Raw genomic sequence first — 26,886 nt, forward strand, 5'->3', positions numbered from 1 at the left:
GCATGAGACTAGGTGGCCTCTGAGGTCCTCTTTCAACTTTAGACCTATTTTTGTCCAACCCTCTGATTTTACAGATGAGAAAGTGAATGTTCAGAGAAGTTAAGAGACTGGCCCAAGGTCATAAAGGTAGTATTAATAGCAGACCTGGGCCCTGAAGCTAGGTTCTCTAAATCCTGTGCACATTTAAAGCTATAAAAGCTGGCATTTCCCACTTTGATGTGTTTCTGCTTTTGGATTTTTTTTAAAGCAATCATGGCTGGCACACTAAGTTCTAACACTATGGAAACATCTGGGCACGATGGACTACGGCAGGACCTTCTTCTCTGAAGTCCTGTTAATGGCTACTCCTCTGACATGCTTAGCTCCTTATAGAAAGCACTTGCTGGAAGAAGGTGGTGGTACAGTGATAATTTAGGGATCAGGAAGATCTAATTCAAGCCCTTTCTCCATTATACTACAGCCCCAGGTCTATATGTGACCTAAGCAAGTCACTTAGTCTCTTCCATGCCCCAGGCAACTCTCTTAAAGACTGTGGGATATTGATGAATTACCAATCCATACTGGTAGATGAAGTTTCCTTCACTGGGTGTTCCCTTATACCAATGAAATCATAAGTTTGGATCCATACCCTTTCCCCCTCCACATATACTCAGATGGGGTGGTTGGGTCAAAGGGATTTTTAGGCCAAAAATTTTAGACATTACTTCATCCTGGGGATGTCTTTTCTGATTCCAGGGCAGCTACTAAGCAACACTTACTGGTGATAGTTTCAGCTGAATACTAATATGGAAAAGAGATGTAGGAATAAAATTAGAGATTGAGAAACAAAAATGGCTTCTTTTCTTGTTATTGTAATCAGAGAAAAAAAAATAGGAAAAAAATAACCGAATTGTTAAACCAAATTTTTTGCCATAGTCAAATGAATGGGTTTAAAATTTCTTTCATTGAATAATTAGCTCCCTAATTAAAAAAAACAGGGACTATGTTTCAAGTAGACCCTGGTTTTATTTTATTTTATTTAATTTTTAAAAACAGTGTTCTTTTTGAAATAGCTGAGGCAGTAATGAGTTGGGAACAGAAATGCTAAAAGCCTTTTTTTTTTTTTTTTGGTCTGCTTGCTGTACCACTAATGGAAGATGCTTTATTAAGATTTGATTGAAAACTGTAATTCTTTAATAAGAGCAAAATAGGGGCATTAAAATAATTATTCTTTTTAGCAAATACACTTATTCAGGAGTAGTCCCTGTATTAAAAAAAACCCCAACAACTCTGGGTTCCACAAATTGGGGTGGGGAAAGCATACCAATGTCTGTCTTTACATTTTAGAACCATAAATGAGCTTTATTAATTACTGATTGATTATTTTATTGCTACTGGGGATTAGTATCAACTCACCAAAAATGAATATTCTTTTAAAAGGGGGATAGGAGGATGCTCTATGTTTCTGGACAGTGCTCGATGGGTAAAATATGGATCACTGAGCTTCTTCAACTGTATTTCCAAAATGGACTGCTTTTGTAGTCAAGTATTGGTTCATCAACTAAATGGCAGATAAAATTAAGCAAATTATCTTATTAAGCACCATTGTCCTCTTTACTAAGAGAGTCTAGGTTGCCCTAAAACCTCCTCTTAAAAGAGAATTACTACTAATAAAAGGTGCTCTAAATATAGCATGTTCCAATGTTGTGGCCTACTATTCCTTATGGATCTCATTTAACAGTAGGTTGGAAAATGGGAAGCACAGAAATTTTCACAAATTGGCCAGGTCAATCAAGCATAACTCAAATGATTAAAATTCATATTTAAGGTCTCACTATTAAACCACATGTATGATGACATGTACAGAGTACTTTAACAATATATATTTAGTACTTTAATTATGTACTTATTTAGTATTTTCACACACTTTTTACATTCTTAACTCGCAGATCCTCACCACCTATCGATGAATAGGGAAAAGTAGTTATATTTGTACTTTGCAGATAGGAAAACTGAGGCATAGAGAGCTTTCATGACAAGCTCCAGGTCACATATAGAGTCAATGGATGAATTTCGGTCCCAAGTATCCCACTTCACCTTCTATTAAGACTACCACTGCGTCTGTCTCCTGTACCACAGAAAGTGGTATATAACAACGGCATCCAAGTGTTGGCAGAGAGGAGTGAGCAATGATGGACCTGTCTAACTACTTGGCTGTGATGCCATTTCAGATTTCTTCACTAACTACACATTACATCTTTTTTTGGAATGTTCAATCATCCTACCTTTCACCAACTTTCTCTTTGTTCATCACAGTCTGCTTATACTTTTTTTTAGTGGAATGGGATCAGCTGTGACTGGAAGAATGTATCATTGTGATTCCCTGAAGCTCGTCCAAATGGTTGACTCCAAGGCAGCATTGGGTGGCTGTTATGGTATCCTAGTACTTATCTTTGGTGAGGTCCTATAGACAGACTACGAATCTTTTTTTTTTATTTTTTTTATTTTTTATTTTTTAGTGAGGCAACTGGGGTTAAGTGACTTGCCCAAGGTCACACAGCTAGTAAGTGTTAAGTGTCTGAGGCCGGATTTGAACTCAGGTACTCCTGATTCCAGGGCCGGTGCTCTATCCACTGCGCCACCTAGCTGCCCCCAGACTACGAATCTTTTGATTCAGTTCGATTCTTGCCTTAGATTGGCAACCTGGAAGCCAAGGGTCACGCTTAATTCCATGTTCCATGCTGCTTGCAGACAGCCGCTTTTCAGAGAATGTTAAGTGACAACAAGAATCTCAATTGTCAGAGAATGCATAAACTGTGATTTCTGTGGTGCCTCCTGTTCTCTCTTTAAAAATATCACCTTCAAAAATAATATAGGCATATCAAAGCCCTGCCTGTTCTACCACCTGTCATTTTCTTTTTTGGTGTCTCCTTCCATTTTGGAGCTATGTAGGTGGATATAAGTGGGAAGATTTTAGACTTTGTATTTTGGATTGTAGCAGCTGACGTTACAATACTTTACTGTCAGAAGAACAGACTACTCTGTCCCATATGGCTTGAAACACAATTAGAGCTGGTAAGATGAATGGAAAAGAGCCTCCATGTGGTCACTTTATCACTATGTGACATGGAGTATGGCTCCATCGCCGAAGGGGCGGAGAACAAGAAGAAATCAGTCATTGGGAAAGTGCACGTGTAAATGCTTTATAAAAAGATAAACATCCTACATATGGAATGGAGACCACACACTAAGGGTGGAAAAGATACTTTACATCTCTGCAAAAATGGTTTCGTGTCCGTCTCCTCGCAGTTAATCACTTTTCAAATTATATTTTCGTTACTTGTATACTGTTCTCATTCTCCTAATTACTGGATTGTAAACTCCTTGAGGGCAGAGACTATCTTTTTATTTTATCTTTGTAAACTGAACTCCCTAGTGCATATATAACAGGTACCTAATATTTGTTGAATCTGAGTACCACCAAGACTGGGTTGGAAAACAGAAATCCTAGTGTTGAAAATGTTTTCTGCTATCACTCCTAACCTTTTCTCAAATAAATGAGTGGGTTAGGAAAGGAGATGAGGAAGAGGATAATTGGGGAGAGATCAGGATTTGACTCTATTCTGAAGAGCTTCTTATAAAACTATTATAAAAAAGTAAAAAGTGTTAAGCTTGGTTTCATAAATATTTTGGCACAAGGCCTTAGATCCTACAATCCCAGAAAACAGTCCTTGTTCAGAACTTAATGATTTCTTCATCTGTTAAAAGCCTCTCCATACTTGGGACTCTGGGATGGTCCCCTCTAAAGAAAGATTCTAATAGCTCCAGGAAGGACAAGGAATCCAAGGCCCTGTGGAGCACCATCTGAATGCCAAAGTTTTTCCTGGTCTGTATCACTATCAAAGAGTCTGTAATTATCTTAATATTTCTTTCTGGCAGAGGCAGAAAAATCTGGAGACTAAAATGAAAACCCACAAATAACCAATATCTCTCCCTTCTGAACCTTAGCTCCCCCAGGCCTAAGAAAACAAACTACAATCTGGGATCAAAAAGGGGATGTGTTTTCTTAGAGTTCTATGACAGCTTTTCCATTGGACAAACAGAGTGATAACATGAGTTAATATGTTGGCACTGAGACCTTTTGGACTTTTGAAATAAAAGGTGATCATTTCAGCTATGGTGAAAAGTTCAGGTGGATAACTTCATCACATGGGACATATTACAGGGTAACCTCTAGCTGTAGCCAGTGGCTTGCATCTACCTTGACTGTGACACAGAGTTCCAATTAGCACTTAAGGAAAGAGACTTTATAGACGGCACACTCACCTCGACTCAGCCCGTCAGGTCCCCGGAGGATTCGACATTCTTCTATCTGGCCAAATGGAGAAAACATCACCCTGATATCATTCTCATTACACTTCTTCGAAACCATTCCTATGAACAATTTTCTGTCTTCCACAGCTAGGAGATAAAAATAATGAATGATCAAAGGCCATTTCATCTTTTTTTCTCCCCCTGTAATCAATGCTTCATTACTACATCAGACCAAGTCCCAATCATGTGAGCCTGACTCTGAAACTGAGGATAGGCACTAATTCAAACACTTTATACATAGAAGCTCCTCATTCCCTCCCTCTCAACTCCCCATATACCCTTTTCTGGGGGGGTTGTTGGTTGGTTTGTTTTTTGCGGGGCAATGGGGGTTGAGTGACTTGCCCAGGGTCACGCAGCTAGTAAGTGTCAAGTGTCTGAGGGCAGATTTGAACTCAGGTCCTCCTGAATCCAGGGCCAGTGTTTTATGTACTGCATCACCTAGCTGCCCCTCCTCCCCACATACCCTTTTATGCCCCTTCACTCCCACTTTGCTTTTTCTAGGTCATTTATCATTTTGTAAATGTGCTGTCTTTATATTTAATCATGTATACGACAATGCTTAGTGCCCTCCCTCTCCCTTCTTCCTTGTGCCTACAAATAAACAAAAGAAATACATCTAGCAAATTATGAAAAGTACTAAATGGAACATGCTTTTGTTTCATAGCAGCATTAATATTTTTGTACAGCTTTTAATTAAGATTTCTCACTTAATCCTCCCCCTCCCCCAAAAAAAAGATAGGGAAGGAAAAAGTTAGGAGGGAAAACCAAACAGAAGTTGGGGTAATGAAATGAGTGAATGAAAACTTCTGTCTAAAATCATTTAAGGAAAGGAAATGTGGTTTTCAATTTGAAAGAGTTTTAATGCCCAGCACCCTGACAGAAAAATGCTAAGATGCCAAGGCAATAAGACAGGGCCTCATTCCCATTGATGAGTAGTAATGTTGATGAGTTTGTGGGGGGTGGGGGAGAGGGCAGGAAATCAAACAAATGCTTTTCAGGATAATTAGCACATTAATTTGCTTTCTACAACATTGACCTACAGAGCCCAAACCAGTCTCCTTCAGCCTCTTTGGCCCATCATTTCTCATCCAAGGGAAGATCAACTCAGCCTAGAAACCAAAAAAGCTACTGCTCCCTGGGAATGACTCTAGGACGCAAAAGAGCCATTTTCTACTGATGAAACTATTCTACAAGAAAGGAAAGGTTTGATAACAACCTTCAAATTCCAATCCTTTAAATTCAAGCTGCTTCCCCCATTAGATTGTGAGCTCTGTGAGAGCAGGGAGTGTCTTTTGCTTTTCTTTGTACCCCTAGGGTTTAGTACAATGCCTGGCACATGGAACTTAATAAATGCTTATTGACTGAATGAATGATTCCTCTCCTTGCCTAGCATTATAAAGTACCTTATGGGGGATGATTTTCATAGGGGGAGGTTTGCATTTGACAGGCTCTAAGAGCTTTTCATTTACATCCCAAGGAGCAGATTTTACTTCTACTGTGCTCCTACAACCCTCTCCCCACCTCCCAAATATATTAGCAGACCTTTAACAATATGTAGTCTGTCTCAAGATAAAAGACACGGGTGTATCAGAAAGTTGATCAGGTTAAGAAGTTTCTTCTCATACACCCTCAATTTGAGATTACTGGCAGTTGAATTTTGTGTCACCCCAGATTGTTTATAATAATAAAGACAGTAGAGGATTTGGTGTTAAGAAAGACCTGGGATCAAATCCTGCCTTTGATATATTATTAGTTCTGTGAGTCTGGGTCAGTCACTTAATCTCTTAGTGGCTTCTGAAAATTCTCTAAGACTCTAAATTGCAGAATAGTTGTTGATAATATTGGTAGAGGGAGTTTTCTATACCAAAGCATAAGTTCAGACCTCTCTTCCAATGGTGGCAATAATAACATAAATCCTTTTTTTTACATTCTCTTTGATTTGATTATATTTTTTTCCATAGAAATATTTTATTATTTTCAACATTTCTTTTTATAAGATTTCTAGTTGCAAGTTTTCTCCCCCCTCCCTTCTTTCCCCCCTCCCCAAGAAAATTCTTCTTTTAAAAAAAAACCTTAAAGACCAAAAAAGAACATTTCCTTATACATAGAACACAAAAAATGGATTATAGATGAAACTGAGTCTCCATTTTGCATAATTTGCATTAGAAAAGAATATAAAATAAATTCAATCCATTATTTTCTGTAGATTTTGGGGGGATGCAGGGCAATGGTGTGTGTGGGGGGGGTAAGTGACTTGCCCAGGGTCACACAGCTAGTAAGTGTCAAGTGTCTGAGGCTGGATTTGAACTCAGGTCTTCCTGAATCCAGGACTGGTGCTTTATCCACTGTGCCACCTAGCTGCCCCCAATCCATTATTTTCAAAACTATTGTGCTTGTCTGTGTTTCCTTTTGAACTACTTTCTATTCTTTTTTTGGGGGGGGGCAATGAGGGTTAAGTGACTTGTCCAAGGTCACACAGCTAGTAAGTGTCAAGTGTCTGAGGCTAGATTTGAACTCAGGTCCTCCTGAATCCAGGGCTGGTACTTTATCCACTGCGCCACCTAATTGCCCCCATGCATTTTCTTCTTTTTCTTTCTCTTCCTTTCTTCCTTTCTTCCTTCCTTCCTTCCTTCCTTCCTTCCTTCCTTCCTTCCTTCCTTCCTTCCTTCCTTCCTTCCTTCCTTCCTTCCTTCCTTCCTTCCTTCCTTTCTTTCTTTCTTTCTTTCTTTCTTTCTTTCTTTCTTTCTTTCTTTCTTTCTTTCTTTCTTTCTTTCTTTCTTTCTTTCTTTCATTCTTTCATTCTTTCTTTTCTACTCATTTGAAAAAATGTTTCAATACTTTCTCAGTCTGTCATCGCTATTTCTAATCATCCCTCCTCTCCCACACCATAAACAACACAAAGAAATCCCCTTGCAGTTTTTGTTTATTTTTTGAAGAGGACCAGTGGCATCAAGAAGTGATTATTGATTTGCATGTGAACTGGGTTTAAATGAGGCAGAGTTACTCACAGTTATCAGCCTCACTCTCTCATCCAGAGTCATCAAAAAGAAATAAGTATAGTCAAGCAAAAGGAATCCACATCATGTCTATATTCAAAAATCTATATATTTTTCTGCACTTCCAGTCCAGAGAGAGTTCTGTCAGGAGATGAAGAATATGCTTCATCATTGGGTCTCTGTAGGCATAGTTGGTTATTGCACAGGCCAGAATTCTCAAGTCTTAACTTTTTTTTTGAAATAATGCCGTCCTCACATAAATACATATTAGCTATATGGCAATTAACTCTGTTTGCCTCAGTGTCCTCACCTGTAAAATGAGCTGGAGAAGGAAATGGCAAATAACGCCAGTATCTTTGCCAAGAAAACTCCAAAAAGGGTCACGAAGAGTTGGACATGACTAAACAACAACCACTTCATATAAACTGTTCTGGATCTGATCCCCTCACTATCATCAAATCATAGTAGCCAAGATTCTCTGAAATAATTTCTTTCATAATTCCTTTTGGTGAAATAATATTCCATTACATTCATATTACTCAGTAATTCTTTAATTAATGGGTACACTCACCTATTTGTTTGCTTCCCCCCACACCCCTCCTTTTAAACCCCCTTAAGGATCAAAAAGATTGTTTTGCTTAGAACTTCCCATACTTATTCTTTCTTAACTTACCCCTGCCAACCCTTTTGGTCCTCTGTTTTTCTTATTTAATTTCCTCAATATCCTTTGTACACTTTAAGGTTCTTAAGGGACACTTGTTTCTTTTTCCTCACTAGAATTTTAACATTATAGCATCACTCAGCTCCTTCCAGTTGCTCAAATACATTTATCTTTCTAGGTTTCTCTGGAGTCTTGAGTTTGGATTTCAGAGTTCTTATTCAGCTTTGCTCTATGCACCAAAAATACTTGAAAGTCCTCTATTCCATTAAAGATCCATTTTCTCCCTGCCTTAAGATTATTTTTCTGTGTTGTTGGATAAGTCTTTTTTGCTGCTGTCTGTCTTTTTTATTTTGGAATATTATATTCTTAGATCCCATCTCATCTAGAGCAGAAACTGCCAGATCTTTAGATCTCATGTGATCCTGAAAAGTGGTTCCTTGGAACCTGAACTCCTTTCTGGATATTGACAATGTTTTTTCTTTTATGTGGAGTCTGGATTTTAGCCACAGCATTTATTGGGGAATATATGGGACTCTCTGTTTTAGGGTTTCTTTCAGGAAGTAATTGGTAGATTCTGTCTAGCTTCATTTTGCCCTCTAGTTTTTAGTGGAACTGGGAAGTTGTCACCTATGATTTCTTAAAATAGTTTCCAAGCTTTATTCTTTTTTTTTCTTTTGGTGAGGCAATGGGGGTTAAGTGACTTGTCCAAGGTCACACAGCTAGTAAGTGTCAAGTGTCTGAGGCCGGATTTGAACTCGGGTCCCCCTGTATCCAGGGCCGGTGCTCTTTCCACTGTGCCACCTAGGTGCCCCACCCCATGCTTTATTCTTTAACAAAAATTATGGTTTTTATGGAACCCAGAGATTCTTAAATTATCTCTCTTTGACTTGTTTTCTAGGTCAGTTGTTTTTGATATTTGATATCTTACATTTTCTTATATTTTTCCAATCCTTTGAGTTTGTTCTAATGTTTCTTGTTCTCTTAAAGAGTCACTGATTTGTTTGGTCTATTCTGATATTCTGTTACTTTGGTAAGATTTACATCTTTCTCATCTAAACTATTTGTTCTTTCCATTCTTCAAGAGCTATTATTTCATCAAAAAACAAACTCCTGAATTCTTAACTCTAAGCATTCACATAATCCTTGTGGAAAATCTATGGTATTTTTCTGTCTTGGAGTCATTGCTACAGTTATCATAAAGTTATCATCTTCTAGGCTGGATTATTAGGCTTCTATAGTTCTATAGCTTCTTATACTGGTTGATGTGTTTTATTTGTTCAGCAAGAAATGTTAGCACAAACTCAAAGGATTGGCAAAACATAAGAAAATGTAAGATATCAGATATCAAAAATCTCTCCAGCTTTAGTTTCTGAATTTGTTCTTTGGGTTGGAGCCAGATTGCCCCACTGTTGAACTTGTGGGTGGAGTCAGAAAGCCCTACTTAGTCTCATTTTGGGATTATTCTGGATTCCAGTTCTGATCTCCATGTCAGATTTACCTGGGATGATCCAGGTTTATCAGGTTGGACTAGATCATTAGGACCCTCAGTGGCATCAAAGGACAGAGTTCTAAAGACCTTTGATATCAATTTCATGCCTTTATATTCTCTTTCATTGTCTGAGTCTGGATTTGAACTCAGGTCTTCCTATTTCCAAGACAATCTCAAGGGAAATACTCTTTTACTGAGATATATATTTTACAGAAACCCAAAGGATAGATAACTAAACACAAACATAAGGAAGAGCTCTAATAAATAATGTCACTTTGGCATCTCTATTTAAATTTCACTGATATTCAGCATGTTTCTCTAAATCGATATTTAGTTATATACATGTTTGTGTCTCCTTGATTGGTATTTTTATTGTCTTTTATTTGTATTTGTCCTACTGGTTCTGCTGAACAGTGAATACTTTCATTATTTTCATTGGAGAGAGGCAGTCTGGTGTAAAGGGAGATCACTAGTTAAAAGACCAATGTTTGAGAGAGTCTCAACTTTTCAAGTTTTCACTCTGCTAGCTCCTGGATGTGTGTGATTTGGTACAGATCACTTGCTTGCTTTGATTACTAGGGATATGGTTGGTTGGTGGAAGATTTCATATTACAGTTTACTTCTAGTAAAACTATTTTGCCAATTGTTCACTAAACTGTGGTGATGGTGGTGGAGTATTGGGAGATTAAAACCAGTTGGCATAAAACCAGGATGTAGCTTGCACATCAGCCCTAAGAGTGTTTTGATACTCAGGTCTTTTGACCCACAAAATCAGAATAGTCATAGGTAACCTGAGATTAAAGGGTTCTTCAAGCAAATGGGGAATATAATCTGCTCCTTTTCAACTAAATGATTATGGAGTATTTGTGGAGATGAGACAAAAGAAGAAAGAAACTAATTAAGATAAGAGAGATGGGAAAGGAAAAACCTTCCAGGTATAGTCATACTTGCTCTTTCCTCTCCTCCTCTCCTGAAAGCCAAGAAAGCAGGAACCTACCTCTGGATAATTTAAAGAGACAATGCCTCATCCCTTGTTCAAATCCAGAAGAATTTGGTTCTAATTCTTTACAACAGCAGATGACAAATTCCCAATTGATCTTTGTAAACCTATAATTATGTCACTTAGCTAAAACCATTTGCAGGTTTCCAGCTTGAGGGTGATTTTATAGTAAATTAAACATCCAGCTCCTGAGTATAGTTGAAAAAAAGTGAAGATGTTTTTCCCTTCCCAAAGGTGAATAATCAGAAAATAGCAATTGTTCTTTTTTTCTTTTCCTTTTCTTTTCTTTTTCCTTTTGGGTGGGGCAATGAGGGTTAAGTGACTTGCCCAGGGTCACACAGCTAGCAAGTGTCAAGTGTCTGAGGTCGGATTTGAATTCAGATCCTCCTGAATCAAGGGTCGATGCTTTATCTACTGCGCCACCTAGCTGCCCCCAATAGCAATTGTTTTAAGTAAACCAGCCTTTCTGGTTTGCTGTTTGCTTGTTACTAGAGACCAAAAATTTAAGTTTCAGAAATTTATCAAATTAAATTCTATTATGTAAAATGGATATGAATAAATGATACAACTTTACAAGGCTGGTTTTAGGACCACAGCTTTAGATTTGGAAGGGACCATAGAAACTATTTAGCCCCAATTCCCCTCCTGCTAGAGATGAGGAAACTGAGGTTCAAAGAGAACTGACTTGGCCATGTCACAAAAGTAGTATGTAGCTTAGCCAGAATTTAAACCCAGCCACCTGGGACATTGGGTATGGTGCTCTATCCTCAGGAAGATAGGATCTGAGTTCAAATCCAGTCTCAGATACTTACTAGCTGTATGACTCTGGAAGAGTCACTTAATCTCTATGACTGTGACTTAATCTCTGGCAAATAGTAAGAGCTAGATAAATGTTAGCTATCATTACTATGGAACCGGGATTTTTTCTACTATAACTATGAGAGAATATAAAGGCCTTATAAATGGTAAAACACTAAATATATATATACACACATATGTATGTATGTATGTATGTATGTATGTATGTATGTATGTATGTATGTATGTACGTATGTATATATCTCAGTTCTAGCAGGCTCCAGGCTGATAGACTGATGCTATTACTCTTCGTTCCCCACCCTAACCCACAGAAATCAATGAAGTAAGGAAGAGTGGAGTGTGAAGAGGGTAAAGAGTCAATAATAGTCAATATATTAATATTATTAAGCACCTACTATATGCCAAGCCCTGCAATTAAGAGAAGAGCATGTCTCTTTTACCTGAATGCTAGCACTGATTCAGATAAAAGAAAAATCAAGCCCTTCCCCCACCCTGCCCAATAAAATTAAAAATTGTGCATAGTCTATTTAAAATACCATTTATTTCATATGTTATCTGAAAGAAGTTGTTTGAAATAATTTCCTTTCTGTCACTTGTGCTGTTATTTTCCTTAATGTACATAAGATTCTGGAAACAAGAGTCTTTTACCCGCTACAGTCTCTCTCCAGTTCTTGAGGTACAACGAGGATATATTTGGGCTGACAACAAAATAGGGAAAATTAGACCTAGATTCCCCTCCAATCCCCTTCTTCAGGAAGCCTCTCCCCTGGGCCTTCCGCCCCCAACTGCTAGTGCCATCTCTCCAACATGATCTTCTATCTACTTTGTATACATGTAGTTATTATACATGTTCATTTCTCCCAATGGACTGTTAGCTCCTTGAGGATGGGGACTATTTTTTTGCCTTACTTTATATCCCCAGACCTTAGCACATAGCACTTAATAAAAATTTGTGTTATTGTAGTCCACAAGTTTTCCGTGACTTAAGAAAAGGAGAATTCCCTATTTGTCACAAACATTTCTTTATGAGGTATAACATATACTCTTCTTGGAAGCTTCTGTAGATATATTTTGACAAATACAGTTAATAACATTGTGTCCATAGTTTCTGGATGGTTTCTTCTCCCTTAAGGATTAAAAAAAAAATGACCAAAAAGCACTTTCAAATACAATAAGAATATTAGTCAACTAATATAAATCTGGCAGTGTTTGCCAATGACCTTTGTAAACATATTGTCCCTTCCATGGAACAAATAGAGAAGGGTTAATTGTTTAAGTTGTTTAAGGTTATTCTTTTTTTTGGTCAGGGAAAAAAGTCTTTTTATTTTATCTCTAATTGTAAGTCTGCTAACACCCTGGTGTACAATCTGTCAAAGTCACACCTGGATTCAGGGCTGACTGAATTAATTAACAACTTTTCTATGTGTTAGTGCTAACATATGGCATTTAAATTACTGCCTCCAAATCTGTGAGTCTCTCTACTTTGAATTTCAAAATTATTTCTTCATCTTTCAGTGAATCAGAAAGTTACTAGTTAGAAATGCCTTGTGATTCCTCCCTTCTTAAAATGGGAGTTTTTGCAGGTCTCCTTCCTGAGTTGATAATATTTAGTTATCTTGACTACAGCCGGCTGTGAACTTCAAGCAGGGACACTGGGATATTGGAGGCCTCAAGACAAGAGATAGCAGGCTTAAATGGCATTTCTGGAATCTACAGCTTAAGAGCCCAGACAAGTTGTGAGTTGGTGGGTTAAAGCAGGATGGATTTGTGCCTCTGTCTACGAGTTAAAAATACACATACATGCATATGTGCACGCACAGGGGTGTGCGCCCATATCTACATCTATTATTTCTCTCTCTCTCTGTTTCTAGTCTCTCTTTGTCTCTGTCTCTGTCTCTGTCTCTCTCCCTCTCTGTTCTCTCCCTCTCTCCCCCTTTTCCTTCCTATCCTATCCCTCATTTCAGCAAGGGGTTTGCATTCCAGTTAGCACCTTTGAGAGTTATGTAATATAATGAAGATAAGACATCCACAACCCAGAAACTCATTTTGCTTTCACAAGGTGTGCCCTTTTTTCCCCCCACTTATACCTAGACTCAAAGTCTAGGTCCATCAACATTTCCAAATTAACAAAACTTTTTTATCTTTTAAAATTGATGTTAGCAGAAAGGGAAATTGGAAAAATGCAGCCCTCACATGGCACAGTATTTTTCTTCCCCAGCTAAAGGCCTAATTCACTGAGCAGATATCTTCATTTAACTTTTTTGGATTGAAATGGAAAAATTGTGCAAAGCGAAAAACATCTCTATAGGTCTTAAATGCTGTCTAAACAAGCACGCTCAAACCAGGATATTGATATGATGTTTTATCTGGCTCTGAAAGGAGCAAAAGAATTAGGAAGAATAGCTTTTACTCTATGTTAACCTGTGCTTGTCACTGGAATGGGAATTTATTTGACACATGAGATCATAGAAGCAAGTGGGGAAACGATAAAACAAAGATTCTGTAACATTTCATAAATCTTATAGGGGCCCAAGCTTAATTAAAAGTCAATTAAAGAGGAGGTCCTACACAAAGCCATGAACACTTTGGAAAACTTATTTAATGGAATGTGAACTGTAGGGTACGTGGGCAAGCCAACATTGCTAGGACAAACAGAGGTTCAGTTTATTTTGGATTGTATAGATGGATGAAGGCTCGAGGGGTAATTATTTTTCTTTATTTCATTTGTCCATCACTAATTAATCTGTGATTAGGAGCTCGCTCACTCTCTGCAAGTACTGAGTTTCAGGAATCGGAGCATGCTGATAATGAAGACAGCCAATGTCTTACTGTGATGAGTCTTTTGTGTCATCCATAAATGTCAGCAAACTCAATAACACTGCAATTAGAGCTTGTTATATTTCTTTCACAACTATAGGAGCTATTTAGAGCATCTGATCCAAAGAAATTCTTGTGCTCTTTGAGCTTCCTAAAACTATGCTTACCTGTCAAAAGCACCTTGTAAAGGCTGGGGGTGGAGGGGAGGGAGGGGGTGGCTTTTTTTCATGGGCTTTAGGAATTATATATTTCAATGCTTCCTCAATAACTTTAAAGAAAGAAGTGAAACCCGCCCATGTCAATGCAACATAGGATGCTTCTGATCCTTCTACTTTGAAAGGCTGCTAAAATGAAGAGCTGTCCATCCTTTAAAAGCAACCTTCAGCTCAGTCACATCCTTCAACTCTTTGGAATGTCAACTTGAAAACCACAGTTGAGCCTATATATCCAAAGGCAAAAACTTGTTCAACCAAAAGTTTGGTGGTTATGAGTATTATATTTGCAAATCTCTATCACGACTTGAGTAGGAAAACAATCTACCAGTATCAGGAGAATGCCCATTCCATTCATTCATTCATATGCCTACTTTGCACATTACTGTGCTTACCTGTCAAAAAATACCTTGAAATATGAGAAGTATAGCATGATGATTAAAACAATAAAACCAGATTATGTTTTTTCTGCTGTTTTTTTTTGCACAGGGAGCCTAAAAATGCCCTTCTTTCTGGAGCTGATATCAACAGAGAAAACTAAATATAACTTCTCTCATGCTTTCTTGACTTTTACCCTTCCAATCCATGTCCTCTAAGACTTCAACTACCATGAACAAAGTGAGTGAAAAAATCAGAAACGGGAGCAAAAATCTCATATTGGACTCATTATTTGGAATATGGTCAGATTATTCCTGATAATTACTTTAATTTTATAGGCTACCCTTCTATAGTTTCTCTCTTGAGACGGTAAGAAGGTTGTAGCACCATATACTTTTATTTTTTTAATAGATATTTTTATTTACACTTTTGAGTTCCAAATTCTATCCTTCCTTCCTTCCCCTCCCCCTTCCCTAAGGCAATAAGCAATCAGATATAGGTTATACATATCATATACTTTTAAATCTCTGATTTTAGTGGCCCAAATCCCAATTTAGACCTATAAGAAACTGAAAACCAGAGAAGTTATTTGACCAAGATCACAGAGGTAGCAAGTGGAGAACTAGGGTTTAAATAGGGGTCTTTGGACTCTAAAGATTACTAGATATACTTTACTGAGGTGAACTATTTCCTTAACACACAGTTCTTGTCCTTTTTAATGAAACAAATTTATACTCTACTAAGAATCAAAAAATGTTGCTGAGTTATACATTTTGAATATAAAAAGGTTTCTGGACAATTAGCCCAATGTCCCATTTCTGTGTTAATAATGAGGCCAGAGGCATATAGAGGCAATAGGTATTTTCTGGGTAGAGGTACAGGTAGAAGGAGGACTGGGACAATGGGCAAGATCTCCAACAAAAAACCAGACTATTGTCTATTCCGGAAAAATTTGGCAAGTTCCTATTTTCTTCAAAACTTTATAGTCTGTGGAGAAGCCAGAAAATGGATGCACTACAATTAGCAAAAAAAAGACCTTGTGGAGAGATTTAGAGCCCAATCATAATTTACATTTGCAGATATGTAGATCTCTAAGTGCATGGCTTCTGCCCTGATTACTAATTAATGAGGTGCAAAAATGCCTGTTGGAAGGAACAGTGCTGATTATTATGGCAGCCTTGTGGGACCGAGAAGCTCTGTGGTCTAAGAAGGTAAGAAGATTCCTTTAACATATATTTCAGCACATAAAAAAATGAAAATAAGCTTTGCTAAAACAGAAGTAAAAAAACACCAAACGGGGAAGCTTGGCCATCAATTCTTCCAAGTCCACTGGTATCATGGACCTTGTCAATTGCATATATTATGTTTAGTAATAAATTTATTTAATCAGTAATCTGAATCCTGAATGAACCCTGATACAAATATATTTTGCTCGTTTTGGTATGATTTACGCCACCTGCAATAAAAAAAAATACTCAAACCAAGGAATAAATGAAAGAGGAAAAAATTTAGTTTAACTCTTAACTGGGCAATCCCTGCCTACATGCTCATTTTTCTTTTCACAGAGTAACAAGTGTTCTTTGCTTCTTTTTCCACATCTACAGTAAAGGGGAAGATCAACAAAAGCTAAATGCCAATGGGCCATGACCCAGAGCAAGTCCCAAATGGAGAGAGACAGAAAACTATTTCTTGTAACACCTTCCACACATCTTTACACGAGAGATAAATGGGGACACAGATCAGGTCATCATTTCTTCAGACATGACAGCCACAGAACTATTTTATGAAATCAGTTCTTAGCTTTTCCCACAGAAAGGATACTGGGACCAGCTTCTTCCTTTCTCTTCATTTTATAATATAAAGACACAAGGATTATTCTTAAATGAGAAGCATTCGCCACTTACCATTTGACTTTTCACTATCTGCAGGTTTCATCTGAATGGGATGATGCATCTAAAAATACAAATGAAAGAAAGTAAAGGCAGGTTGGACAACTGAAAAAAAGTCATCTGACACTGCTAAGTTTGAATAGCATTGAGGTTCATGAGGGTTCATGATCAATATTTAATGTCCTTGAAGTAAAAGAAAACTACGAAGTCAAAAATAATTCCCCAATAACCATTTAAGAATGGAAGCCAAGGGGGCAGCTAGGTGGCGCAGTGGATAAAGCACCAGGCCCTGGATTCAGAGTACCTGAGTTCAAATCCGGCCTCAGACACTTGAACTTACTAGCTGTGTGACCCTGGGCAAGTCACTTAACCCCCATTGCCCCTCAAAAAAACCCCAAAAAACCAAAACAAACAAACAAAAAAGAATGGAAGCCAAAACATTAGCATAGTATTTATAGCCATGAATAGAATTCTCTTAATTCATTGGGCCCAAAGGCTAGTAGGAATCTATGTAATTTGTTTTGCCCAAGACCATCCTAATTGTCCACTGCATGGATTTTTCTTGTCTCTATGATCATAGTTATTTGGTGTGAGCAATTTGAGGGGATTGGTACTTGATGAAATTCATATACTATATTTAAATTTCCCTTTTTAAAAAGAGGCCAAATATAGAACAGAATGCAAACAACCAGAGCCAAGAAATAAAACTACAGTCCTATCAAATCTGTATTTGGGGACAGGAGGGAAATATGTGAATTTTCCACAGTGGAAGTGTGGAATTTTCTGTCGTTTTCCCACATAGCACTTTGGGCACAATTTGTTAGCAAGCTGAATCACACCACTGTGCATTTACTCCAAATACAGAATGCTACCTCTATCCCCAATTAAAATAAATTCCTCAGACTACTTGCAGAAGCCCTTCTGTTTCATTTTTCACTGTACCTAAGGAACATACAAACTACAGGGTGGATGGAGTCACTGGCTGTGCTAACTGCTTTGATTGTAATGGGTCCCGTTCTCTTTGAACCTTTAATTTCCCCAGTGGACTCCCATCACTTGCATGCCACATCTCTGGGTTTTATCTAATTTAAATGAAAGGGGAATGATACTTGGTTCAGGCATTTAAATAATGTGAAATTATTATAAGTCTGTCCATGCCATGTGTACCTAATGCTAGTGGAGGTCTGGAAGCACACAGGGGAGAAGAAAGAGTGGATGCTCTCACAGGGTCTCTTGTAGAGATGGTATGCTCTTAGGTGCTGACATTTTGCTGAACGGTCTAAGTAATATTCCCCCTTCATTTATTTGTTCAACAAACATTTGAGTGCTTACTAAATGTGTATGACTGTCCCAGGCACCTCGGGGGAATGCAAAGAAGTGTATGTGTGCATATATATGCCTGTATATGTGTATATATGCATAATATACATATATATATATATATATATATATATATATATATATACACACACATATACTGTTCAGTTATTTTCTAGTCGTTACTAACTCTTCCAGAACCCATTTGGGGTTTTCTTGGCAAAGATACTGGAGTGGTTTGTCATTTCCTTCTTTTTTTGCAGGGCAATGAGGGTTAAGTGACTTGCCCAGGGTCACACAGCTAATAAATGTCAAGTGTCTGAGGCCGGATTTGAACTCAGGTTGTCCTGAATTCAGGGCTGGTGCTCTATCCACTGTGTCACCTAGCTGTTCCCCCCCCTCTTTTTTTTTGGACATTTCCTTCTTCAGCTCATTTACAGATGAGGAAACTGAAGCCAACAGGGTTAAATGACTTGACCAGGGTCTTACAGCTAGTAAGTAGTTGAGGTATAAGAGTCTTTCTGACTCTTGGGCTTGCACTCCATCCACTGCTCCACCTACTGCCCCCACATACACACAAACACACCACATATACACACAAACCTTATGTATTACATACATCAGACATTATATATGCCCTACATATAACATAATATATAACAATCCTAATATAATATAAAATATATAATACAAAGATGTACTTCCGTTCTCAAGTAAAGGCAAATTACTTCAAGAAGACACAGAGATGAAAGTTAACTAGTAATACAAAGTAAATAGCTACAAAGCACTGCCCTGGTTAAGTACCAAATGAAGTGTACCATAAATAATTCCATGCATTGTAACATTTTAAATCTTATTCAGAGCATAAATTACATTTTTTTTTGTTTTGTTTTTTGCGGGGGCAATGAGGGTTAAGTGACTTGCCCAGGGTCACACAGCTAATAAGTGTCAAGTGTCTGAGGCCAAATTTGAACTCAGGTCCTCCTGAATCCAGGGCCGTTCTTTATCCACTGAGCCATCTAGCTCCCCCGCCCCAAGAGCATAAATTTCAAGCAAGATTTTTAAAAATGGCCAGGGTCAGAGTTTCAAATAATCTTTATTTGTACAAATCTCACATTCCCACTCTCCATAATTTTTTTTTTGGATACTTATTAAGGGAGGACAGGAGTTCAGGGGAAGCAGAGATGATTGTGACTCTCACAGGTACAAATAAACAGAATACAAAAAACCCCAAATGAAAACAACAACAACAAAACCCAAGAACACCTGCCCTCAGGAAACTTACATTCTTTGGTGAGATTTTGTTTTTGGTGTTTTATGACTACGGTTTTATTGTCTCAGGGAACTCTGGGGAATCTCCCTTAATTAAAGCAGCTTGGAAACTAACTATTCCACAATTTGCACTTACAGAGTATGTATAGAAAGCAGAATTTGTATACAAATTTTCCTAATTTCAAGGCCAGCTCTGGACATACAATATATATATTTTTTTAATCTGAAAGAGATTAGGAGAGAGTGTTCTTGGAGGGTGGTTTAGGCAAATGCATGCAGATGGCCTACAGAAGCAGTCTCAAGAATGGCAAATAGCTCAGTTTGGCTGTAATACAGAGTGTATGAAGGGAAGCTGGGACCAGCTCTTGGAGGTTGTTAAATACCACTCCTAGGAGTTTTACTTCATCCAGGAGGCAATGGAGAGCCATCTAAAGGTGACAGGGCAGAGCAGTGACACAGCTCTGTGCCTTGGAAAGACCCTTTTTAGCAGTTGTGTGTTGGCTAGATTGGAAAAGGGGGAAACTAGATGTAGGGAAACTAACAGAAGGCCATTACAATATATTCTAGGCCAGAGTGTCAGACACAAAGCTAGCTCCCAACACTCCTGAGTACTACTGGAAACCAGATTAAAATGTAAATGGGAAATATTTAACTAAATTAAAAAATACAAGAAAATATAGATTGTATGATATTTTAAAATGAAGCCAATATGTGGCCCACAAGGATCATTATGTATCGTTTAGTGGCCCCCAGTTTCTATGGGGAATTCAACACTATTGGTCTAGGCTACAGAAGATTGGAGGGCTTGATTCAGGGGGCAACAGGTTCAAGGATGAACTGGATTCCACTTGTTTTGTTTGGGCCTTGAAGATAGAACATGAAATGATGTGTGGAAAAGGCAAAGAAGCAAGTATAGGGGTTGTTTTCTGGTCAGGAAAAACTCCTTAAGAGTAAGGACTATCTATAAGTGGATATTTGGGCAGGCAAGGTAGCATAGTAGATAGATAGCTAGGCCTGGAGTCAGAAAGACCTGAGTTCAAATTTGACCTCAGACACTACCTGTGTGACCCTGGGCAAATCACTTAACCTTGTTTGCCTCAGTTTCCTCATCTGTAAAATGAGCTGGAGAAGGAAATGGTAAATCAGAGGACAAGGATATTTCCAATCATCCAGGCAGGGATACAAGAGGAAGAAGGAGGTATTGCTTAGAAGGGGTAGAAAGAGAAGCATATAGCTAGAAGCATATAGCCAAGAAAAACCACAATGGGGTCACAAAGAGATATGACTGAAACACAGCAACAATCCATAAGTGGAATGCAATAATGTAAATGTAGCTATTGCCACACATTCTCAAACATTATACACAAAGAGATCTGAGTTTTCAGACTAGCTGAGACTTTACAGGATGGGTGACAACCCCACTTCAGACATATTATGCAGATGATTTAGAGAACATTCTGTGAAACACTGTGACCCCCCTCGAGAAAAGGTGCTCCATAAATACTATTCTAAGTGAATCATCCTTCATTTGTTACAGACTTTAATCACTTACAGGGTGTAAAATGTCAAGTAAGATTAAAATAGCAGAGGCTGGGGGGGTTCTAATCATCTCATTTTCCACTTCTACAAAATCTTATGACCCTCAAAATTTGGGGCTATGTGTCGTGGGGAGGGAGAAGGTGAAAGAACTCTGGTTTCGAATTCCAAAGAACAATAAAAGATCATAGATCATAGGATTTAGGAAATGGAAGGGGCCCTTAGAGGATATTTAGCCCAACTCTTTCATGTGCTAGGTGAAGAATCTGCAGTCTAGGAAGATTAAATAACTCGTCCAAAGTTGTGCAGATAAGTCATGGAGACAGAATTCAAAACAGGTGTTCCGACCCCCCAATGCTGCACTTTTCCCATGATCCCCTTGCTACTCCCTATAGAAGAAACGCACCGGGATGAATTCAAGGCCATTCTGCAACCAACATGGAATAATGATAATGATCTTTGGTTGAAGTTTTCATCCCAAGGGAAGGGATGGGAAAATGGTGTGAGGAAAAAATACGGAATAAATCTTTTTTTGTTTTTTTTTTGTGGAGCAATGGGGGTTAAGTGACTTGCCCAAGGTCACACAGCTAGTAAGTGTCAAGTGTCTGAGGCCGGATTTGAACTCAGGTACTCCCTGAATCCAGGGCCGGTTGCTTTTATCCACTGCGCCACCTAGCTGCCCCCCGGAATAAATCTTAAGAAAACTTGAGAGAGATTTTTAGGGCTAGAAGAGTAAGTAGGACCAGGATCACTCAAATGCCAGCTTGAGTTTTAACTAATTTAGCCTGCTTTTTTCCAAAAGGAACTTCCAGAGTCCTATGGAACTAGCCCACGGCCACCCTCTTCCATGAATCCAGAAGACACAGTGATATAACAAGCACTACCATCCAACATTCCTTCAAACAGAGCAATGATATCCCTCTTGAAATCTGGTGTCAGGATTGGGAAGGAAGCGGATGACAAGGATATTTCCAGTCATCCAGGCAAGGATACAAGAGGAAGAAGGAGGTATTGCTTAGAAGGGGTAGAAAGAGAGCATATAGCTAGGTAAGGGTGGCCCACTGTCTCTCTGAAGCTCCAGAAATTGTGGTGGGGAAAAATAACAACAAAGATCATTCTTGGCTCTTATTATGTGGTTGAAGACTTATTAAATCCCATGATTCTTTATTCTGAAGGAGGAAGGTGGTAGGGAATCACTATTTTATTCCTACATATAATCCATCATCATCGTCACTACTATATTAGCTAGCATTTATAAATCACTTTAAAGCTTGTAAAGCATTTTACTAATACCTTCTTTTATCCCTGCAGCAGCCCTGGGGAGATAGGGGGGCCAATTATTATCCCCATTTTATGGATGAGGAGACTGGAGGCAGGCAGCGATTAAATGATTTTCTAAGATGAAAAAGGCTAGGAGGTGTCTGAGGACACATTTGAACTCAGGTCTTCTTGGCTTCAGGTCCAGTACTCTGTCCACTGGACCCACGGCCCATCAATATTAAAAGAATGTCATCTCCTGGGTTCGAGGGATCACCTGATGGCAAGTTTCCCCTTACCAGATCAAATTCAGAAATAAACTGGTGTTTGTGAGGATGTTAATGTTTGATTCTATATACCTCATGGGAATGGAAGTAAAGAGAAGTAAGAACAAAACCCCAGATGGGAAAATGAGGGCTACACTTTGAGGTCTACAAGGGTAACTTTATTAAAGGTAATTTACATGTCCTGACAACCTTTTTCTCTAAAGACATAATAGCAACTGATGCCATGCTAAAGAATATTACTTTCCATTGGGCTCCCTTACCCACAACGCCCATTATATAAACAAATGGATTGTGATTACTCCAAATCAATAGGCCTCACTCCCAGGCATAGGAATAGGTCCATGATACATCACAGTTTTACGTAAAGATTCTTTGTTTGAATGGCCAATGTTAACACGGTCATAGGACCATATGGGGTGGAGGGGAAAAGAAGAGTGATGGCATTGGCTTCTTACACACAGAACCAACTCGTGTTGAAACTTGTTTAACCCTGGCCATCACCGATTGAGAAGTAACCACCTTTAAACACAAGATTCAATCAAACATGCCATTTCTAACCTGAATGGTTTTTTACACAGTCACTGGAATGCATCTCATTATTAAGCCCATCCTAACCCCATGAGGAAGCAGCCGTGATGGTACATATTATAAACTCACTGCCCATAAAATATTTAAAGATAAAAGGAGGGGTAAAAATGAAGTGAATTCGCCAAAGAAGTGTGCCTTGCATAAGAAAATAAAAGCATAACTCTATAATGAATAAAAATAAAGCAGGTAGGTAGAGGGAGTTAATCAGACTGTTTCACAGTTAAACTGTATAAGTCATGAAATGATGAACATTTTTAATGAACCCATGTTTTCTGAAGATTTCTTGAAGATTACAGATGGTAAGAGGAGTTTCATCTGAGAAACCACCCACTGGAAGTATGGCATCTCCTCAAATGAAGGCTCTCTACTGTATCAGGAAAAAGCCCCTCTAACAATCATATACCACACAAAGCTACAGGAATGCATTGCCTTCCAGGTAAATGATTATTGGCATCTGCCTTGCTGTCATATTTCAAAGAGACCTAGTTATTGCTTTACTCTCCTGCTCTGCAAAGGTAGGGCTATAAAAGAAACAAAAGTAAGTTCAAGGACATGGAAAATATTGAATAATGAGCTCCCAAGGTCTCTATTTCTGCTTTTATAGAGGTCTAGGGGAAGGGCCCCATAGTGAGCTAGCTAAGACATCTTTATTTGAATTACACCTTTGGAAATACATAGAAGCTTCTGTCTCTGTGATGCCGAAAATATGACAATTAACCAGAGAATTCAATTTATTAAAATCAGTAAAACCAAGCGTTAGCATGAGACAGAGCCACAGCCTAGCTTCACAGTTTCTCTGAACATGGTTGTCTGCCTCCACAGAAGCTATAGCTGTAGGGGCCAAGGGCAATGAGAAATCTAGTCAACTAAGGGTAAAAATCTGAAATAAACTCAGACTTACTTGTGACATAGTTATCTGAAAAAATTGCCTCAGTTACCTGTTTTTTATAGGCATGAAGCCTCAACCATATTGGTTTCTTCCTTCCTTAGTCTTTTAAAAACTATTTTTCCCCATTTTAATTATAGAAAAAAATAAGTTATTGTCTAGTCTTTCTAGCCTGTTGTTAATAAGGTCAAAGTGACTATTAGGTAGCTAGATGGTACAGTGGATAGAGAACTGGGCTTGGAGTCAGGAAGACATGATGTTCAAATTTAGCTTCAGATACTTACTAGCTGTATAATCCTGGGGAAGTCACTCACCTGCTTTGCTTAGTTTCCTCATCTGTAAAATGGGCATAATAAATAGTCCAAATAGGCCCTATTTCCCTGGGTTGTTGTGAGAGATCGAATGAGACAAATGATTTCTTGTCTTTTTTTTTCTTTTTTCTTTTTTTTTTTTAGTGAGTCAATTGGGGTTAAGTGACTTGCCCAGGGTCACACAGCTAGTAAGTGTTAAGTGTCTGAGGCTGGATTTGAACTCAGGTACTCCTGACTCCAGGGCCAGTGCTCTATCCACTGCGCCACCTAGCTGCCCCGAGACAATGATTTCTAAAGTGTTTAACTCTGTGCCTGGAAACACAGTAAGTGCTAGATGAATGTCAGTCAGTAGTAGTAGTAGTAGTAGTAGTAGTAGTAGTAGTAGTAGTAGTAGTAGTAGTAGTGAATTAGGACAGTATTCCTTATTTTTAAGAAATAAGCCCGCTAAGAAGAAACCCTATAATAAAATCAGAGAACTCAGGTTTGTATTCTAGCTTTGGTCCTTATTCCTCATATGACTTTAAGGAAATCACTTCATCTCTCTATATCTCAGTTTTCAAAACTATAAAACTAATGACTTGGGTTGGACTATTTCTAAGATTTTCCTAGGGTTTGTTCCGAAAGTCAGAAAAAAATACCCAGTGTAGCAGTAGGTTAATACGGAACCAAATCATACAGGGCGTTGCCCAAAACAGTGGTGCAGTTTTAAGCTTTTCTGTACTAAGAGTTTTAAGACATCCTGCACATGCTAATCTGGATGGGTCCTGCCTAATTTCTTTCTTTTTCTTGTTTCTTTTTGTTTGTTTGTTTTTTTTGGTGAGGCAATTGGGGTTAAGTGACTTGCCAGGTCACACAGCTAGTAAGTGTCAAGTGTCTGAGGCCAGATTTGAACTCAGGTCCTCCCGAATCCAGGGCTGGTGTTCTATCTACCTGTTGCCACCTAGCTGCCCCTCCTGCCTAATTTCAATTGCATGAAAAATATTTCAGCTTCTTCTAAATGAAACTTACAACCTGGAATTAAACTCATTTTATGTAGCTATTGTTATTGGGAGTAATCTGTCTATAATGCTCCTCCCTATTGATAAAAAAAAAGGTTAGCAATTGTTTTGGGAGAGTAAAATGATGTTTCCCACTATGCCAGGATTAACTGATTTATTTGAGGTATCTAATTAAGGGTTAACAGTGTGAAATAGATCCATGGGATCTTTAAAATGAGCACGTTAGTTAATGTCCTAGTTAAGCCAATTGTCTAAGTCAGTAGATTTACTTGAGTTAACTAGATCATAAAAAGGCATTGATTATTTGAATCCTGCCACAGGCATTATCATTTTAGATAAACACACTGCTGGGTTGCATCCTCTTAGGAAGCTACTCTTTTGAGAGGCCAACTTCATAATGGAGTCTAGAGCACAGCAATCTCAACACATCAATATTTTTTGAGTCACTGGTCCCTATTCTAAAAACTTGGATGTGTCCCAACAGCTGTCAACTGAACCCAGGGAGATTTTTCTGAATAATGCAACATAATTCTGGATCTATTCTATCCAAATCAGAAAACATGGAAAGATCCATCTGTAGGTACAAATGATGGCTATTTGCTACTGCTGCTCATCTTAGAGAGTGGACGAGAGAGTGACTGCTTGTATGAGGAATCTTGAAACAAGGGCTAAGTAGGAGACGACCAAATTGTGGACCCGGCCTGGTCACAAACAGGTACCTGCAATGTATTTTCAATCCAGCTTCTAATCGTCCACAGATATATTGAGCGACAGAAAAAAAAAAGCAAAACCAAATTAAAAAACCAAAACAAAACACCTAGGGATACATGAATGTACGCATCAGTTTTTAGCTTCAAAGACTTCAGCTTTTCCACTGTAAAAACTGCACCTATTTACATTCTTGTAAAACCATGTGACATGTGTATGGAGGGGGGGGAAACAAGCAGTGTACCATTTACTTCTGGCAAAAAAAATATTGCAGGGAAATTAGATTAATCTGGGTGGAATTCTAGTGGAATTTGGAGTCTGTCATGGTGATTAAGTCATCATTTCTGTCAGATTACTCTATATCGGCTGTCAAATAACATTCCACAAACCATCTGTAACTTGGCATCGTAGCTATTCAGTCTATGTTACCTTCTGTATACAAAACACACACTAAACAAGGAAGGGGCACAGCCTAGCATTTATTAAAGTTATTAGCTATGATTAGGTTCTGTGTTTTCATACTAAATAACAACATAAGCTCACATTTGTTTTATTTATTCTTGAAATTAGAAAAAGAAGCATGGGCTTAAATGGGGAGGTGGAACATGAATGAGAAATGCTTATTATGAATGAATTTAGAAAGGGTGGCTGTGGAATATATTGAAAAGCAAACCATATAAAGCACGCTCTGTTAACCCTTTCTCTACTTTTCTGGGAAATAGTTTACTACACCCAGGGCTGAAATTTACCTTAAAAATGTTAATGGACAAATGTGGAGTGATTATATTAGTTACTCTATAAATTGACTATCAAGAAAGAACCTGTAAATTTCTGTCAAGACACTGGAAGGGAAAAAGCATCATATAGTGTCTACTATACATACCAAGTTACTGTGCTAAGTACTTGTATGGAATATTGTCTCATTGATCCTCATAACAATCCTGGGAGGTAGGTGCTATTATTATCACCTCTATTTTATGGTTGAGGAAACTGAGGCAAAACAGGTTAAGTGATTAGGCCAGTGTCAAACTAAGTATTTGAGTTTGGATTTGAATTCAGGGCTTCCCAACCCCAGGCCCAGCAGTCTATCCACTGTCCACAGCTGCCACCAC

At 38.3% G+C, this 26,886-nt stretch overlaps 1 protein-coding gene across 15 annotated transcripts in view; it reads right to left on the bottom strand.

The window, feature by feature from the left end:
* The window catches only part of CELF2 (CUGBP Elav-like family member 2), a 1,044,777-nt gene that overhangs the window by 85,879 nt on the left and 932,012 nt on the right, over nucleotides 1–26,886 (bottom strand). For all 15 annotated transcript variants that reach the window (XM_043965366.1, XM_043965376.1, XM_043965377.1 and 12 more), the window contains 2 exons: nucleotides 16,630–16,678; nucleotides 4,306–4,440 (listed from right to left, as the gene is read on the bottom strand). In XM_043965366.1, coding sequence (XP_043821301.1) covers nucleotides 4,306–4,440; nucleotides 16,630–16,678 — 184 coding nt within the window. The remainder of the gene's footprint in view (nucleotides 1–4,305; nucleotides 4,441–16,629; nucleotides 16,679–26,886) is intronic.

The sequence above is a fragment of the Dromiciops gliroides genome, chromosome 5 (assembly GCF_019393635.1).
Source record: "Dromiciops gliroides isolate mDroGli1 chromosome 5, mDroGli1.pri, whole genome shotgun sequence".
NCBI classification, from domain to species: Eukaryota; Metazoa; Chordata; class Mammalia; order Microbiotheria; family Microbiotheriidae; genus Dromiciops; species Dromiciops gliroides.